This window comes from Herpailurus yagouaroundi, unplaced genomic scaffold, assembly GCF_014898765.1.
Source record: "Herpailurus yagouaroundi ecotype Mexico unplaced genomic scaffold, PumYag 182, whole genome shotgun sequence".
Classification (NCBI taxonomy): Eukaryota; Metazoa; Chordata; class Mammalia; order Carnivora; family Felidae; genus Herpailurus; species Herpailurus yagouaroundi.
The window spans coordinates 18,268,750-18,286,284 of NW_024412413.1; the positions used below are offsets into that span (position 1 = coordinate 18,268,750).

The following is a 17,535-nucleotide window of genomic DNA, read 5'->3' on the forward strand; positions in this document are numbered from 1 at the left end:
CCAGCTTTTTTTCTTGTTAAGGTAAGGCTAAAGAAAATGAAGTAACTCACCAGTGGATGACATTTCCCAGTTTGTTCCAAGCACGAAGTGATTTCTTCGCAATCAATCCCATTGCCTCGAAATCCTTCCTTGCATTCACACTCATTCTGTAATTCCAAGAACAAAGGGGAGATGTGAAAACAACTGCCTTTCATGCCTTGCCATCATGTGGCCTGAAAACTGAACCACGGAAATCGTAGCTGCTTGGCCCTCTGAGAAAACAGAATGAATGTCTTTCATTTGTTACACTTCCAATTCCAGAGCGGCTGGTCTGCACATTCTACGTTACATTTCCCAGTCTGATTGTTTCTTGCTACTTCCTTTTTAAATTCATCATCCCAGAAGGGCCATACGTGATATAAGACAGCCCATTAAGTTGTGGGAAGAAATGAATAGAATTTCTACTTATGAATTCTTATCTTTAACAATATAACTATTATTTGCTATGTGTGCACTATAAGGTAAATATGTGTAACTTAGATGCAAGTATATGTGGACAGTAGCACCTAAATACGTCTTTACGTGATAGGGCAAGACTTTGTAAACGTGGGTGTTTAATCTCCTCCACTTAGTATTGGGGTAGCACCTTCTCGCACCCCTACCCTGACATATTAAGCCAAATATGGTTTGTCTTTTTATTTGTTTATTTATTTTAAAGTTTTTAAAATTTATTTTGAGAGAGAGATAAAGAGAGAGAACCAATGGGGAAGGGGCAGAAAAGGGAGGGGTACAGAGGATCGGAAGCAGGCTCTGTGCTGACAGCAGAGAGCTGGACGCGGAGCTCAAACTCACAAACTGTGAGATCATGACCTGAGCTGAGATCAAGAGTTGGACGCTTAACCGACTGAGTTACCCAGATGCCCCATGGTTTGTCTTTTAAAATAAATATTCATGGTAATTGCATTTGTGCCTACTTGGAATATCTGTTTTCAAGCCAACTAGTAACTACTGTGGGCATCCTAAATATGGTCTATTTTATTTCTTACATGGCAGTATAAAAAGACCTTTCTCTTCCTCCATTTCCCACATCAGGATGCCTTTAAAATTTGTCCACAGAAAGAAAGAGTAGAGAGGGGATAGATACTAATATGGGTGGAGCTGGGTATTCCTCACCATCCCCAATTCATACGTTAAAATCTTGACCCCAGTACCCCAGAATGTAACCTTACTTGGAAATAGGATTGTTATTATACAGTTAGTTAAGATGAGGTCACACTGGATGTGGGTAGGTCCTAATCCAATTAGACTGGTGTCCTCATAAAAAGGTGGGATTTGGACACAGACAGGCACACAGGGAGAACGCATGTGAAGACGAAGGCAGAGGTCAGGATGATGCACATATAAGCCAAGGAATGCAAAGATGGCCGGCAAACTAGCCAGAGCTAGGAGAGACGCACAGAACAGGTTCTTCTTCACAGACCTTTGAAGGAACCAAACCTGCCTGCCCACAGCTTGACCTTGGACCTCTAGTCTCCAGAACTGTGAGACAGTACCTTTTTGTTGTTCTATGCCACCCACCTAGAGATACTTTGTCACGGCATCCTTAGCAAACTGATAAAGATACCAAGACATTTTTTTTTTCTTTCTCAGATGCAATCTGGCAATTCAGGTGAGTCAAAATGAATGCAATTGCTTGCCAAATGCTTGGTGAGATGTAAGACAGCGGCGAGCTCTTCCAAGGAATAGGACTTTCCATGGCTATAATCACAGTACAGTCATCACCTCTCCAGAGCTGACTGGTCCTAAGCAGTAGCTTTCTCTGCTTCAGTTTCCCTTACATGAGGTTAAGTGAGAGTGATTGATGGATTGTAGAGTTCTACTGAAACTTGTATGGTCAGGTGGTGACTAGGAGTGGGGCTCTGGAGTCTGGGTGTGAATCTCGCACCATGATTTATTTTCTATGTCATGTGAGCAAATTATTTAGCATCTCTGTGCCTCAATTTCCTCTTTTGTAAGATGGAATAACCTATGGTTATGTTAAGATGGTAACCTATGTTAACCAATAAGATGGTACCTATGTTACAACAAAAGCAAAAATATGCAAGTGGGACTACATCAAACTAAAAAGCTTCTGCATAGCAAAGGAGCCCATCAATAAAATGAAATCACAATCTACTAAATGGGAAAAGGTATTTGCAAATTATGTATCTAATAAGTGGTTAATATCCAAAATATACCAAGAACTCATACAATGCAGTAACAAAACAGTAAACAATTCTATTTAAAAATGGGCAGAAGAGCTGGATAGACATTCCAAAGAAGATACTCAGATGGCCAACAGGCACACGAAAAGATGCCCAATATCACTAGTCATCAGGGAAATGCAAATCAAAACCACAATGAGATGTCACCTCACACCCGTTAGAAGGCCTATCACCAAAGAGACAAGAGATAACAAGTGTTGGCGAGGATGTGGAGAAAGGGGAACCCATGCACTCTTGGTGGGAATGTAAACTGGTGCAGCCACTATGGAAAACAGTATGGTGGTTCCTCAAAATACGAACACTAGAGCTACTATACCTTCAAGCAATTTCATTTCTGAATATTTATCCAAATTTGAAAAGATATCTGCAGTCTCATGTTCATGGCAGCATTATTTATAAAAGCCAAGATATGGAAGCAACTCAAATATCCATTGATAAATGGAAAAAGAAGATGTGAGATATATATCTATATCTATATATAAATATTACTCAGCCATAAAAAAGAATGAGATCTTGCCATTTACAGCAACATAGATGGACCTCAAGGGCATTGTGCTAAGTGAAGTAAATCAGACAGAGAAAGACAAATACCATATGATCTCACTTATGTACAGAATCTTAAAAAAAAAAAAAAAGTACCCACGTCATAGGTTTGTTGTGACCATTAACCCATTCTCCCCTACTACAAAGGATTAGAAAGCTGCAGTAAGTTCCAGCCAAAGTGCTTCTGTGTCTAGCGGGGAGAAGTCACTGCAGGAGTCCTGCTCCTCTAGGCTCTCTAGTACGTGGCACCTACCTGCCCGGGGCCCACATACAAACAGGTTGCATTGACGTGGCAGCCACCGGTGCCGGGCAACAGGCAGTTGTTGATCTCCGAGCAGTCTCTGCCGTCGCCGGTCCATCCCTGCTGGCACACGCATGTGTGGGTCCCCGGGCCGGTTTTGATGCATTCTGCCTGCAGGAGGAAAAGAAGCAAAATCTCTGAAACCTCAGAGCCACATGATCCCAAAAGCCAAAAAAGGAGGTACATTCTAGAAACGCATGTTTGCATGGAGTGCAATAGAAACAATTATTTCTGTATGCACTGTATCCTATATGCACATTTGCACTGAGATCCACAGAAAAGGTGAGATGATTTAAGGAACAGAATTGCTTGTTGTTGGCCAGCCAATGACCATCACCATGAACATCGCTGTCATTTATTGAGCCAGGACTGTTGTTAGTGTTTGGCTGGTATAAGCCATCATCTTGAGGAAGGTACTGTTATTGTCTCTGTGTTACAGGTAAGGAAAGTAGGCTTAGAGGAGGTAAGTAACTTGCCTCTGGTCACACAGCTACAAAACTTCACAAACCCAGGTCTCTATAATGCTGAAGACCAAGCTCCTAACCATGGTACCAAGTCCAGACCTGTCGGGATGACCACCTTAGGAGGCTGAAAGGCAGCACGAGAGGAGAAAGGTGCTAGGTATGTTGTTGTTTAGTGGGCGGGACTAGCCCAAGGGGCACCTGGTGGGGGTGGGGCAAGGCATTAACATTGAATTTCACCCTCAGAGCCAAGAGAAGTTACTGAAGGGGTTTCAGCATGGGAGAAACGCGATCTGATCCACCTCAAGTCACTGTGGCTGTGCGTGGGCCATGAATACTTGGTGGGTGGGCCAGAGAGGTTCTAAACTGTGGGTAAGGAATGGAGGTGACTCCGGCCTGGTGGTGGTAATCAAAAGGTGTTCTGAAGGCAGCGGTGGGCTTGGGCTATACCTCTGGGCTATATCCAATAATAGAATTTAGTTTCTATTATTGTCCCCAAACCTCAGTTTCTTCATCAGTATAATGGGGATAAGAACATCTGCCCCGTTGGGCTGGCGGGGAGGGAAGAGCAAATGAGATCAGGTGCACTCGTCTCTTGTAAGCTGTAATATTTGAATCAGTAGTTTAGTACTAATAATCTCCAATATCTGATCCTCAGGCTGTGCTTTTAAGAGCCCAAAGACCCGCGCTCCTGTGGTCCTGGGACATCCCTTGCACATGTGGATTTAGGAATGGAAGCTCACAGAAATCACCAGCACCATCTTCAAAGCTTCAGGAATCCAGCAAATCTGCTAACACGAAAAGCCATCAGACACCGCTCTTTTTGGTAAGGCCTTCCGTCAGGATTTCCTAAAACACCAGGCCGCTTGGAAATGAAGACCAACACTCACATTGTGGCTGCAGCCCCCCAGGGTGAATCCTGCGCAAGGGTCCGTCTCTGAACAGAGGCTTCCGTCCCCTTCGTATCCTGCTTTGCAAACACAGCTGTGAAAGAAGAGTGAGTGCACAAATTCAGCCCCAGACGTGGAAGCAGTCACTGCCCAGGAGAAAGCCGGCCAGCCAGGGCTGAACCGGTTCCTGGCCAGGCGCTGGACAGTTTGCCCTCGTGGAGGGAGCCAGTTTAGTCAGGTGGTCACGGGCACTTCAGGGGGTCTGCAGTCAGACCTGGGAAGCCAGGCCCCATCTCATAGCAGTCGTGTGACCCTGGACGAGTCCCTTAACCTCTGGGAGACTGTTTCCTCCTCGGGAACGAGAGTCTAAAATCTCGTTCCCAGAGCTGTGGAGATGAGATCAACACGTGGAGCCTTTAGCAGGGCACCTGTACACACTTGCTTCTCGTGAGGCCCCACGTCTGGCAGCTTTCCTGCTTCCACAGGGCTGGAATCTGCCTCTAGCTTAGCATCTGTGGTTCTGCAGAGAACAACTCCCGTCCCTTCTATGCAATAGTTTTTAGCATACTTGAAAATGACGGTCAGATGAGACCTCTCCTCTCTCCCCTCTCTGGTCCCTCAGATTTTCTTTTTTTGGAGCAAGACACTCTCAGGCGTCTGATTCCGTGAGAGGACATAGTTCACTGACCCATCACCCTTTCTTTCAGACACGCATTTCAAAATGTCCCATCGTGATACTGTAACTATCAAACATGCCGTTCATTCATTTTTTCATTACACTAATAATTTATTGAGACCCTTCTGAGAGGTGCTGGGTCGCCTGTGGCTTCATCCTATCCCATGTCACTGTGGCAAATTCAATCATATGTGCTTCACAAAAATTTAAATAGAATTGTTTTCCATGTATCAAGCCTCCTGGAGGAAAAAAAATACTTAGTCTGGTACCCGCATGAAAAAACCAGACTGATGGGTTCCAACACTGTTTGATTTACCTAGGTTTATATAGTATTGCTGCAGACCCATGTTGATAGCCCTTTGTGGGTGATTTCAGAGGTTTTAAGGGCAGTTTTGATAACTTGTGATTTTTGGCTTATGCATGGATGTAGATCCTAACTCTCAAGGCAGATGCATTTCTATTGGACCACTGTGGAGGAGAAGACACAGTCTCTGGGCCCATGCTGCCCACGGTCTAGTGGGGGAGACAGATCATAAGCAGGTAAGTAAGTAACTACGCAATTGCAAATTAAGAAAAATGCTTTAAAAATAAGACCAAGAATACTAGACATTCTCTACATCTCCCAGGATATTTCTTGGGTGGTCACTGACTTTGAAGCAGATTTTCCTGGAGAGGGAAATCTCCTCTGACATTGCCCCTCCCACATCTCTAAGCCCACTGCATGATCTAATGACCAAGAGCCAATTTCCTATAAGATGCCTTTAACAGGGGAGTCATTATTAATGGCTTTAGTAAGTAAAAGCATTCTTATTTATTTTTTTTTATTTTTAAAGTTTATTTATGTATTTTGAGAGAGAGAGAGAGAGAGAGAGAGAGAGAGAGAGAGAGCACACAAGCTGGGGAGGGGCAGAGAGAGGGAGAGACAGAATCCCAAGCAGTTTCTGTGCAATTAGCGCAGAGCCTGATGTGGGGCTCCAACTGTGAGATCATGACCTGAGCTGAGCTGGAGAGTTGGACACTTACCTGACTGTGCCACCCACGTGCCCCAGTAAAGGCATTTTTAAAGGGTTGGAAAGTGGTGGACAAATGTTCATTTCTTTGCATAAGTGGTGATAATAATCATAGTTTCCATGACTGAACACCTGTGATGTGCTAGCCCTGGTGCTGGGTGCTTTTACATTCAGTTTTTATAATCTCCAGTGCCCTGCTACGTAGGCAACATCATCCTTACTGTACTGATGAAGAAAGTGAGACTCAGAGAGGTTAAGCGACTTACCCACGGTCACACAGCTGATAAGTCTCAAAGCAGGGGGTGCTGCAATTTGAATCCAGCTCAGTCTGAGGTTTTCTCCACAAAAGCCACACTGGCAGCCAGAGAAAGCAGGGCTTTGTTTGCAAAGAGTGTAGTTATGGGTGGGGTCTATCTACAGGGAGCACAGTGGCTGTGGGCTGTTAAGGGTGGTGCCTACCTTGCCGTCCCATTGCTGTATTCACAGGTGGCGTGGATATGACAGGACTGTACGTAGGGCCCGCAGGTGGAGGTCTGCTTGTGGCAGAACGTCCCCGTGGAGCCTTCTCTGCATGTGCCAGCCAGGCAGGCCCCGTCACTGTCGATCCTGTTATTGCACGTTCCGTAAATGCACAGACATTCTGGAAGGGAAGGAAGAGGGACATTGAGGGGTTGGGTTGGAATAAGTGTAGCAATGGGACACATGAGGTATGGAGGAGAGAGACCACCTCCCCTCACCGCCCCTCATGCCTACAGAGAAGAGAAGAACGTGGGGCTGAGCCTGGCTGGGGAAGGCTCTGGGGCTATTTCTTAGCTTGTCAAGTGTCTCTCAGTGTGCCTGAGACAGGGAGCTTGGCTGTCCCATCAAGGAGGGGAATAACATAGTCTCAGAAATGCTTTGCGTGTGTGTGTGTGTGTGTGTGTGTGTGTGTGTGTGTGTGTGTGTGTGTGTGAAAGAGGCCAAGGAACTCGGTCTTCATTTACTTCGTGGTTAGAGAGCTTAGTTTGGAAATTTCTGACCTTTCTGGAATCCGTAGAAGGGGTTTCTCATGCCAGCATGGCCTCTGATGTGCAGCTGACACGTGCTCCTCACTCTCAAGCACAGCAAACCAGGATAACTGATAGTATCTGTGCACTGACCTCGTCCTAGGCACTGGGCCAGACTTGAACTGCACCATCTCATGAACAGTCACCAGCCTCTGAAGGTGAGTGCTTTCATCATCCTCATTTCCAGGCGAGGAAACGGAGGCCCAGGGAGGCGAAGCAAATTGCTTAACTTGCTGCTAAGTTTTCAAACAGGGACTCGAACTTAGGTCTTCAAATTTCATTTCTGTTCGTGCCCAAGTGCCGACACAGTAGGTCAGCGTAGTAGCTGGTGTTCCACGTGCCTGTTACCAGTTTCCACTTGAGCTGTTTACTTTGCTTTTGATTACAGGTGTTTAAAAATTGCAATGGGGGCTTCAGACTCAGGCTCCAATGCATGTGGGAGAGAGAGGAAGGAGGGGACGTTTCTCAAACTTCAGTGGCAAGGATTTGGGGATTTGGATATGATCAGAAAGGAAGGCATCTGTGGTTCTGCCCCAGGAGGGCGATGGGAGAGGGATTCCTGTGGGTGCTTGGAGCCAATATCCAGGACAGGGAAGAGAGCCAGAGTGACAGGGCTGGAAAAGCATGGCTGCATTTAAAACAAAAGACTTTTCATAAACTTTTAAACCAGCCAGGGCTTAATTGGCAAGGGACAGGGGGCCAGAAGGAAGGGGAGGCTCTCCCACCGGGGATGGCAGGCAGCCACAGAGCGGGACGAGAGGCGTTGGTATAGGCAGCCCCCACCAAGCCTTCCCTGACCTCGGCATCTTGCCCCACTGGCCTCATAAAAATGCCAGTGTTAGTAGGCTTTGTAAGGTTTCCCTCAGAAACCTTATTTGGCACAAAGAACAGTGGATTAAGATCAGCAGCCGTGCCCCTGCTGTGCTCTAATGTCCTGGCCATCTTCAAAGGTGGCTATGAAGATCAGACAAGGTAAGAGAGGGGAAGGGCTGTGTTCTTTGTAACAAATGGATGAGTTAGTAGTGAGAGTAGTAACAGCTCCATCTACGGATTTCCTGCTGGTGCAAGCTCTGTACTAAAGCCTTAAATTATGATCTGATTTCATCAAAAACCCATGATGTGGGTACCAAACTTCATTTTATAAATGGGGAAATTGAGGCTCGATGAGAGACTTTTTCTAAGGTCACACAACCTGTCAGTTGCAGCGTGGGGATTTAACTTTGGTCGGCTTGATTCCACAGCAACTCTGATCTAATCATTTTGTTCTTTCAAGTTCTAATCTTAGTGAAGAAACATACATCGATATTTATTTTGGTAGATCTATGTATCTCTCCTCTTAAATATATACATGATGCAATTTTAAAAAGCATGATGCATGTTTTCAAGATCATGCAACTGCATTTTTGTTTAATGCCTAGCCAAGGGGGCGCGTTTGCACTATTGCTTTGCTGCAGTGCAGCAGGGATCCCGGCCGAGGAGCAGGAGGAAGCCTGGGAAGTGCCACTTACTTTTGTCACACCGGGGTCCATATTTATTGGGGTCTGAGCAGAACTGGCACTGGGAGCCTTGGAAGCCATCCTGGCAAATGCACGTCCCGTTGCCGTCGAGGCCATCTGCGCACTGCGAGCAAAGGAGGCCCCAAGGGCGTTAGGACAACGCTCACCCGTGAAGGAGTCCCAGATGCCATCGTGCCATGGCCTGACTCTTTTGAGTGCAGATTCCATCTCTTTGGGACTCCTTGTAGAAAGCAGAGTTGTATTGGTATCAGGTAGGATGCTAAAACAGTGACAGGCTTGGGCTCCTGAGTTGGGATCTCGAACGTTAAGGGAAGCCATTCAGGGAAGAAGGGGGTCACGGTGGCACACTGGGAACCTGCAAACAATGCTTGAGGGATGGTGTGACAAGCCACCGACCTTTAGCAAGAAAGCTGGCTGTTGTCTCCATTGCTCTGCTTTATGACTTCAGACAGCAGTGTCTCCCCCTGCAGCGTAAAACTTTTTGCCTTTTCAGCCTTTTCCAGGTTGGCTTTGCAGCGCTTGCCGAGCATCCCGGTCGGGCCCCCGTGCCTCCCGCCGTCAGCTGCAGTAGCTGATCGGTACCCGCTCTGCCCTGTTCTCCTCACCTCACCTCAACCTGCTCACGAGTGCGGTTTTTCCTTCTCCTCAAAAGGGGCATATTTCAGATCTGGGTTTCTTAAATGCGTAGATCTGTAATTTCCCATGTGAACCGTAGCTGGTTTTACCTTTGTTTGTTTAGCCTCCAAACTAGGTGAGTTAAATTTGGGCCTTTACATTTTACTAGGTTGTGGAGGTGGGTTGAAAAAGGCAATCACCCAGGGGCACCTGGGTGGCGCAGTCAATTAAGCGTCTGACTCTTGATCTAGCCTCTCAGATCATGATCTCATGGTTCGTGAGTTTGAGCCCCACATCGGGCTCTGCACTGATGATGCAGAGACTGCTTAAGATTCTCTCTCCTCTCTCTGCCCCTCCCCCGCTAGCACTCTGTGTCTGTCTGTTTCTCAAAATAAATAAATAAACTTAAAAAAAAAAAGCAATCACTGGGCAGTGCTTTTTTTTTGTTTGTTTAAATTATCACAGAATCTTAGTTTTGGAAGGAATCTTGGAGGTCAACGCAGGGTACCCTGCTACCTCCCATAAGAGGAAAGTGGGGTCAGAGGGAGCCTCGTTGAGCTAGCCAAGGTGAAGTGGTCAGCAGCAGGAAAACAGATACTGGAACACCACCAGACTCCCCACTCCCCACCCCTGTTGCCCTCTGTCCCCAGATTCCTTCTGCTGCAGAACCTTCTGTTCTTTTAGCAACTGATCTATTTCTTGTACTTCCTGGGAGTAGTGGTTGACACTGTAACACTTCTTGGTTTAGTGATTTTAAAACTTATTTTTCCACTTGACTTAGGACAGGTCAACCTCAGCATTCATGACAAAGTTTTCATCACCTGGCCGTTCCCAGAGCACGGATTCGAGAAGCCTCCTGGACACTGGTTGCAGTCCGGCCCGTAGAAGCCTTTGCAGCACTTTGGTATCTGAGAAACAAAACGCATGTTGCTTTTTGAAACCGCAAGCAGAGTGCCAGTTCCTCAAAGAAAGTGTATTTTAATTTCCATTATTATAATCAACCCTGTGTGAGCCCGACTTTCTCTCTTGCAGATGACAGCAAGGCTGGTGCATAGCCATCTGCTCGCCACACATGTACTAAGGCCAACTGCGTGCCAACCCGGCTCTGGCACCGTGAGAACGAGATATGAAGGCTTGTGCTCATGCAGCCCATGGTCTATCAAGAAAGAAAGAAAGGAAGGAAGGAAGAAAGGAAGGAAGAAAGAAAGGAAGAAAGGAAGGAAGGAAGGAAAGAAGGAAGGAAGGAAGGAAGGAAGGAAGGAAGGAAGGAAGGAAGGAGGGAGGAAAGAAAGAAAGGAAGGAAGGAAGGAAGGAAGGAAGGAAGGAGGAAAGAAAGAAAGGAAGGAAGGAAGGCTGGAAGGAAGGAAGGAAGGAAGGAAGGAAGAAAGAAAGAAAGAGAAAGAAAGGAAGAAAGTTTCCAAGATCTGTAATTGCTGGGAAGACAAAATACTGTAGTGAAATGGTGGCAGGTGGGGACAAAGGTCAGGGGAGACTGGGGGGCCACTGTGCATTGGGTGGTGACAGGGGGTGAGTTAAACACTTGAAAGATGAACCAGTTCTAAGACAATCCTGGAAGAGCTCTCCGAGGGAGGGAGGGGAAAGCGTGCACGTTCTGATGTGGGAGTGAGGGTAAGAGACAGGTCGGAGCCCTGGCAGAGGCTGGGCCGGGCGGGAGCATCAGGAGTGTAGGCTCTGTGTTAAGAGCAATAGGGAGCCACAGGAGAGAGGGATGCAGGGAGGGGGGTGACCCAGATGCCATGTAGAGTCCGCCCTTCCATTCCCCTGTAGGAAGACCTTGCCAAGGCCCCACCAGCAACCTGTGAGCCCGCAGACCCTGAGGCCCAAGAGCGTCGCCCTGGAGCTGCCCTTTGCTGCTGGCCTCACCTTCACAGTGGCGTTACAGTATCTGGCACAGCCGCTCTTCAGGCTCCTTATTCTGCCAGTGTAGACACATCTGTGTGTGAAGAGCGTCTGGAAGAAAGCCAATGGGAAAAATGCACTGAGTCTGTGTTTTGAGGTCCTCTGGGGGTTGGTCAGCTTCTGCATATACTGGACATCCTACTTCCATTTACTGTCGATGTCAGGGAAGCGCCCCAGAGCACACCAGCCCACGTGGCTCCCAGCCAGAGCTCAGTCACCTTCTTTAGGCCTCGGTTACCTTCTTGGTAGAATACAGGCGGGATTTGCACAAATAAGGGCACATGTATCTTTACATCTCCTCTCATGCCACAGCAGACATTGCCAATCAATCAGGGAACACTTTCCTGTTCATCCAGGATGTGGCTTAGCCTCCCCTTCCAATCAATAGCCATCCCTAAGCTCCTGCTATATAGAAATTTTGGAGGCAGTACAGAGTCTCTCTCTAATTTGTAGAAAGATCTACAATCAGGAGTGGTGTGTATGGGTAGGGGGGCAGGTTTAAATGCAACTTTTCACTCTGTAACCCCTGGTGCCTAATCATAATTATCTAGAGCTCCCGTTTCAGTGAGAACTTACTAAGGGCAGACACATTGCATATATGAGGTCATCTATCTTTCACTCCATGTGGATATTTTTCATCCCTCTTTGTAGATGAGGGAACTGAGGCCCAGACAGGTAAATCTTTTTTTTCTAAAATGTCCCGAGAATGGGTCTTACCATGTACTAGCTTTAGGATAGCAGAGGCAAGTCACGTAGTCTCTGTGGGCCTCAGCTGCCTCATCTGTGAAATGGGACGATAATGCTGATCCCAGGTTTTATCGTAAGCATTTTGTCCCTGGCTCAAAGTTTATGTTAGAGAAACATTGATGCTGAAGCTTAAGAAGGTAGCACTGAGAATTTCACGGACTATAAAATCCTAAAATCTGAGATATATAAAGGAATTTTGAGGACACCGAGGAAGGAATATTCAGTCCTCTTGTCGGATCTCAGGATAATTAAGCAAGTCTAGATCATAGGAGCCTGCAAAGGGCAGTTTTGAGGCTTTTCTGGTTCTAACCCATGGTCTAATTACCCCTTCTTCCTCTCCTTCTTTTCCTTACTTGGGCTGAGGCAATGTAGAGTCACGGTTTTGCCACATATTAGCTGTGTGACCTTGTGCAAGATATTCTGTGTTTCCTTACCTCATTCCCAGATTACACGATGGATATAATGATAATATACCTACCTCATAGGTTTGCTATAGAAAGCATTTAGAACAATGTCTGGCACACAACAATTACTGATGCTAGTCAACATGATTTCCTCTTTTCTCCTCCCTCTCCATACTCCCTGGTTGACAGCATCCTGCAGGACTCAGCGGTGATGGCTGTACTGAGCAAAATAAATACGTGAACAGCTGTGCCTATTTAATTTTAACGTTTTGCCTTATTAAGTGCTTCTCAGTAGGATTGTGTTAAAGATCTCATGTCCTTCCCTAGTGATCTATGCTAGTGTTGAATGAAACTTCTGGTTGATATGCTCTCTTTTAGGACAAAATTATAGGCAGAAATTTCTCTCATCAATTTTACCTTGGAGCATTTTGCTTTTGCCAGCAGTAGAGTCCTTGACATGTGAATTCTGGATTGTTATATACTATCTGTTTCCTTGTTAGATTAGAGCTTCTCAACACAAGAACAAAACCAGAACAAAACAGTAACTCATTTGTCTTTATGCTCTAGGAACCAGCTCTCAATAGATGTGTCCAGAATTCAGTGAAACTTGAGAAGGGTTTGATGGTCCTAATATCATTTTCTTGATAGTCTTTGTATTTCTATCTAGAAAAATGCTTAGGAAGGGCAAACAGGAGTATGGTGTGGCAGCATGTGCCAAATAAGGCCATTTCGACATAGGGATTATTTTGACTCAAGGCACTTGAAAAACAGCAGATAGAAAAGGGACACTCAGGCTTCTGACCTCCCCATTTCTTTCTGAAAACAGGAGATCAAACTGTCCTGTGAAAGATGCCCTCCCTGCATCAGGACCCAAGAGACATCTTGTCACCAGAGACAGGAAGCTGAGGTCAAGAAAAACCTGCACCAATGGACCTTGTTAAAATAGCTGTGAACTTCCTCGAGCCTTCCTGTACGTTTTTGCGACTTTTCCACGATTGCCTCTCTTTAGTCAACCTACTATATAAAAGTTTGGGTTTTGCCGTTTCTTCGCATCTTCATTTTCCTCAGGTGGTTCCCAAGGAGCATGTGAAAGCTGTGAACTTTCCTCTTGTTAATCCGTCTAATGTTAATTTAATTCTCAGGCCCAGCTGGAGACCTTAAGATGGTGAAGGTAAAGGTTTGCCCCCCCTGCACCAACTTAGGAGGGCTAAGTAGAGAAGGAATGAAACTTTACTGAGCAGCCACTTGATTTACGTATTGTACTTGGGTTTTTATCTATGCTAATCCTATTACTGATATTATTATTATTATTATTATTATCATTATTACTTACAGACAAAGGAAGTTAGTGTAAAGGTTAAGCAATGCACCTAGGGTTAATGAGCAAGGATTCAAACACAGCTCTGTCTACCCTCCCCCATATAGTAGGCTAAGAGCTAGTGTGAAGTTACCCCAGTTGGAATAGATATCTGTTTTCTTTTTCAGTTTATTTGAGAGAGAAAAAGAGTGAGCAGGGGAGAGGCAGAGAGAGAGGGAAAGAGAGACAATCTCAAGCAGGCCCCACACGGCTAGTGCAGAGCCTGACGTGGGGCTCGAACTCACAAACTGTGAGATCATGACCTGAGCAGAGACCAAGAGTCAGATGCTTCACTGACTGAGCCACCCAGGCGCCCCTGAATTAATATCTTTTAAGAAGAAAGGTAGAAAGGATGAGAAACACCACCAGTGGGGGTTGCTTGGGTGTTGTGTGGTTTCATGAAGCTGTCACACTCACTGTGCGCTCAGAATTAGCAGGACATTTGCTCCAATACACCAGGGAACAGCTCACACAGGTGCCCTGGAAGGGAAGACAATGGATCAGTACAGGTGCCCCTGGAAGAGGGAGCAGGGACCACCCGATCCAGTCTCATGTGTCCCTCCTACGGAGGGGGTTCCACTAGATCAACACTCGAGGCCTCTGTCTCCACTCCCCACTGATTCCTCCCCAGCGAGGAGTGAAGTCAGTGCCAGAGGGATTGGGACCTGGAGCTCAGCCTGTTCAGAGCGGCCCACTCCACCCCCGCTTTCAGGGTCAGATTGTAGGTCCGCCGGCCTCAGGCTTCTGATTGACTCTGTGCCATGTAAGGCGCCCATCCCCAGGGAGGCACTACAGTTGTCCACCTGCTAGGGATGACACATTAGTGCTGGCTGCACACTTATGGCCTTGTTCTCCAATTAGCTTCCCACCAGTGGAGCTGAATGTTGAATCTCTGCCTTTCACTCCCTTGGGCTTCTTGCTTTATTGGTTCTGAATTCAGGAGGAAGGAGAGGGGTGTGTGCCTCTAAATCTTTCCAGATCAATTCTCTGACATTCTCTATTGGGCTCTGTGCTCCAGCAGGTAGATGTCAAAGAACGGTCTCTCAGCCTCTCCTGCCAGCTTCTGATTGGTCTTGGCCAATGTGAGGTGCCAGCAGGAGACTGGTGGGTAGGAGGAGGGCAAGATCAAGGTACTTCTTCCCTACATCTCTGCTTGGATATCATTCCTATAGCTCCTGATAGATGTCACTTCTTCCATCCTTCCAGCCCTCATTGGGTTCAGGTACCTCCAGTCCCTTCCCTCCTCACTTCTTTGGTCTTGGGTGGTAATGGTTTCCTGCCATTACTTCTCCTTGGATGCGCCAGCATCACTGGTTTGTCTCCTTAGCCCTGCCCACCTCTCTGTAGTAGCGTCTTCATTAAAGTCTCTTCATTTGAACTGTTGGGATAAGTTCTGTTTCCTGCGGGGGCTCTAACTAGAACAGAGAATTACTAATTAAACCTCTAAACGTACATACCTAAAGGCAGCTATGGGTTCAAGCTGGTGAAAATCGAGACTTCTAGACACTGCCTGCCTCTCCTAGTCTGTGCTAGCCCTAAATATTTCACAGAGAATGCATTTGTACTTTTAATAGACCTCATCGAAACCATCCTAAATCATGTAGAGCATATAGATTTGGCCTTAAACCCAGAGAAAATAGTAAAAGAAGACTATCCTAAGGCAGGTGTTGGCAAGCTCTTTCCCCTATTAAACCAAAATCCTTCGGGTTGCCTCTCAAAGTCACATATTGAGTTGCAGCTGCTTGGGGTGGGGAAGCTCTGAAGTCAATAATTAGACTCCTGTTGAGTCTTTCTGGCAGAGGCCCTATTTTCCTAAATCTTTCACCTTTGCAATAGAAGATGAGACTATTCTCAGCTGGCCTATTCTGATCTTCACCCCGGCCCAAGCCAGGTGATGCACCTGCCAAAACTTTTTTCCGAGAATGAACCAAGCATAAATCACTGCCAGAAACTGGCCGTGAGAGTGATTCTCTGCCTCTCTTAAAAGGCGGTGCTCAGAGTTGAATCAAATCCTCCTTAGGGTATATGAAGGGCACAGAGGACTAGTCCCATCACAATATCCTAAAACATATCAGAAGAGCCAGCCACAATCCTGTGCCAGGTGTCCAACTAGCTATGTCCAGCCTTCACGATAAGAAGAGGGAATAAATAAAACCTATAAAATGAGGCCATTATTCCTTGTTCAATGCCCATATTCCAAGGATATTTTGAGAACAATCATTGAAGCATTATTGAAGTGTCCTGAAGAGTATTATTGAGTGTCCCAGACCTATTATTGCTGCAACTTTGGGGGTATGGTTTCCATGGGAACTGAAAGATTACATGTGCAGCAGTGTTGAAATTTGGGGTGCTTTGAAGAGAAGCAGCTGAACCAAGTAAGTTGCTATGGAAACAGGAAAGGCCATTAGAGGGTACCCAAGCTCTTAGGCAAACAGAAAGTTTGGTATTTGAAAAGAAAAACAGAAAGATGGTTGATTGGTGAGGCCAGAGCATCTCCCTGAGAAGAAATTCTATTTTAAGTTTCTTAGAGTAAAGCTAGGGGCCTGGAGCAAGGTAGTCCCAGGTGACAGAGACAGGGATTGATCCTGCTTCTTCAAGGGAAGTGGGTTGAATAGTGTTCCCCACCAAATTCATGTTCTCCTGATTGAGTCTTTGCAAATGTAGTTAGTTAAGATGGGGTCATACTAGATTAGGGTCTGCTCTGAATCTAATGACTGGTGTCCTTAAAAGAAGTGAAGGGGACACACAGTGACCTACACAGGGAAGAAAGCCAATGCCAAGGATCACTGGGAGGCAGCAGTAGCCAGAAGAGGCAAGGAAGGATCTCCCTTCCAGAGCCTTCAGAGGGAGCACGGCCCTGCTAATCCCTTGATTTCAGGCCACTGGCCGCCAGAATTGTGGGAGAATAAATTTCTGTTGCTCTAAGCCTCTGAGTCTGTGGTAGTTTGTTATGGCAGCTCTAAAAAGCCAATATAGCTGGGAGGCATCGATCATTGTGGAAAATTCCCCAGTGGAGCCTTCATTCACACTTTATGAAATAGGACCTTGGGTCTGCCTGCCTCTTCATGGAGGCGGAAACCCCTCTGGAATGAGTCTCCTGTGGTGAAATTCTCCTTGTCAGCTTCCTGAGAATTGTGAGAGGAAAGAATGTTGCCTACTCTGTGGGGCTGTTTAGGGGCCCCTCTTTATTTTTCTAGTTTCCTTACCAATTTCATCTCTCTCTTGGTTTCATCACATCGGTGAGGCAGCATGGGCACAATGGAGGGAGGAACAAGAACTCCAGTCAGGGTGTAGATTCGACCATTTTTGGCAGTGACTTCAGTGTCTTCCATTGCTACACCGTTTGCCAGAATCCGTCCCTGGAAAGAAGCAATGACAGCTTTTGTTCGGTCCTGCAGGACCAGCAATCCTCAGGCAGAGCTGAGTAGTGGCAACCTCTCTAAAGAGCCTTCAACATCACTTAACTTTTTTTTGACTGGAAGGTTGCTATGAGAAGGGCTGGGCTCATATTCCAGCTCTATAATGTATTTGCTAAGAGACCCTGGCGTAACTGTTTTGCCTCTCTGTTGGCGAATTGGGGATCTATTCATTCAGATACATTTATTGACCTTGTATTAAGCTCTGCTTTTGGTGCTGGGGATACATCAGTAAAAAAAAAAAACCCAAAAAACAAACAAAAAAAACCCACAAAAAAACCCACCCCAAAACCAAAACCAAAACCAAACCAGACAAGCCCTTGCTAATGTTGTAGGCAGGGAGCAGAAAATGAATAGATTAGCAAAGAATTCTGACCTCCACACCACTC

At 46.2% G+C, this 17,535-nt stretch overlaps 1 protein-coding gene across 4 annotated transcripts in view; it reads right to left on the bottom strand.

Annotated features, from left to right (window-relative positions):
- STAB2 (stabilin 2) overlaps window positions 1-17,535 on the bottom strand; it is a 165,972-nt gene that overhangs the window by 81,100 nt on the left and 67,337 nt on the right. For 3 of the 4 annotated variants that reach the window (XM_040491053.1, XM_040491052.1, XM_040491055.1), the window contains exons 18-26: window positions 16,937-17,089; window positions 14,148-14,210; window positions 11,187-11,273; window positions 10,124-10,210; window positions 8,679-8,790; window positions 6,584-6,764; window positions 4,439-4,532; window positions 3,040-3,198; window positions 51-146 (exon numbers count right to left, since the gene is read on the bottom strand). In XM_040491053.1, the coding sequence (XP_040346987.1) occupies window positions 51-146; window positions 3,040-3,198; window positions 4,439-4,532; window positions 6,584-6,764; window positions 8,679-8,790; window positions 10,124-10,210; window positions 11,187-11,273; window positions 14,148-14,210; window positions 16,937-17,089 (1,032 nt within the window). The remainder of the gene's footprint in view (window positions 1-50; window positions 147-3,039; window positions 3,199-4,438; window positions 4,533-6,583; window positions 6,765-8,678; window positions 8,791-10,123; window positions 10,211-11,186; window positions 11,274-14,147; window positions 14,211-16,936; window positions 17,090-17,535) is intronic. The other variant, XM_040491054.1, reaches the window with a different exon arrangement.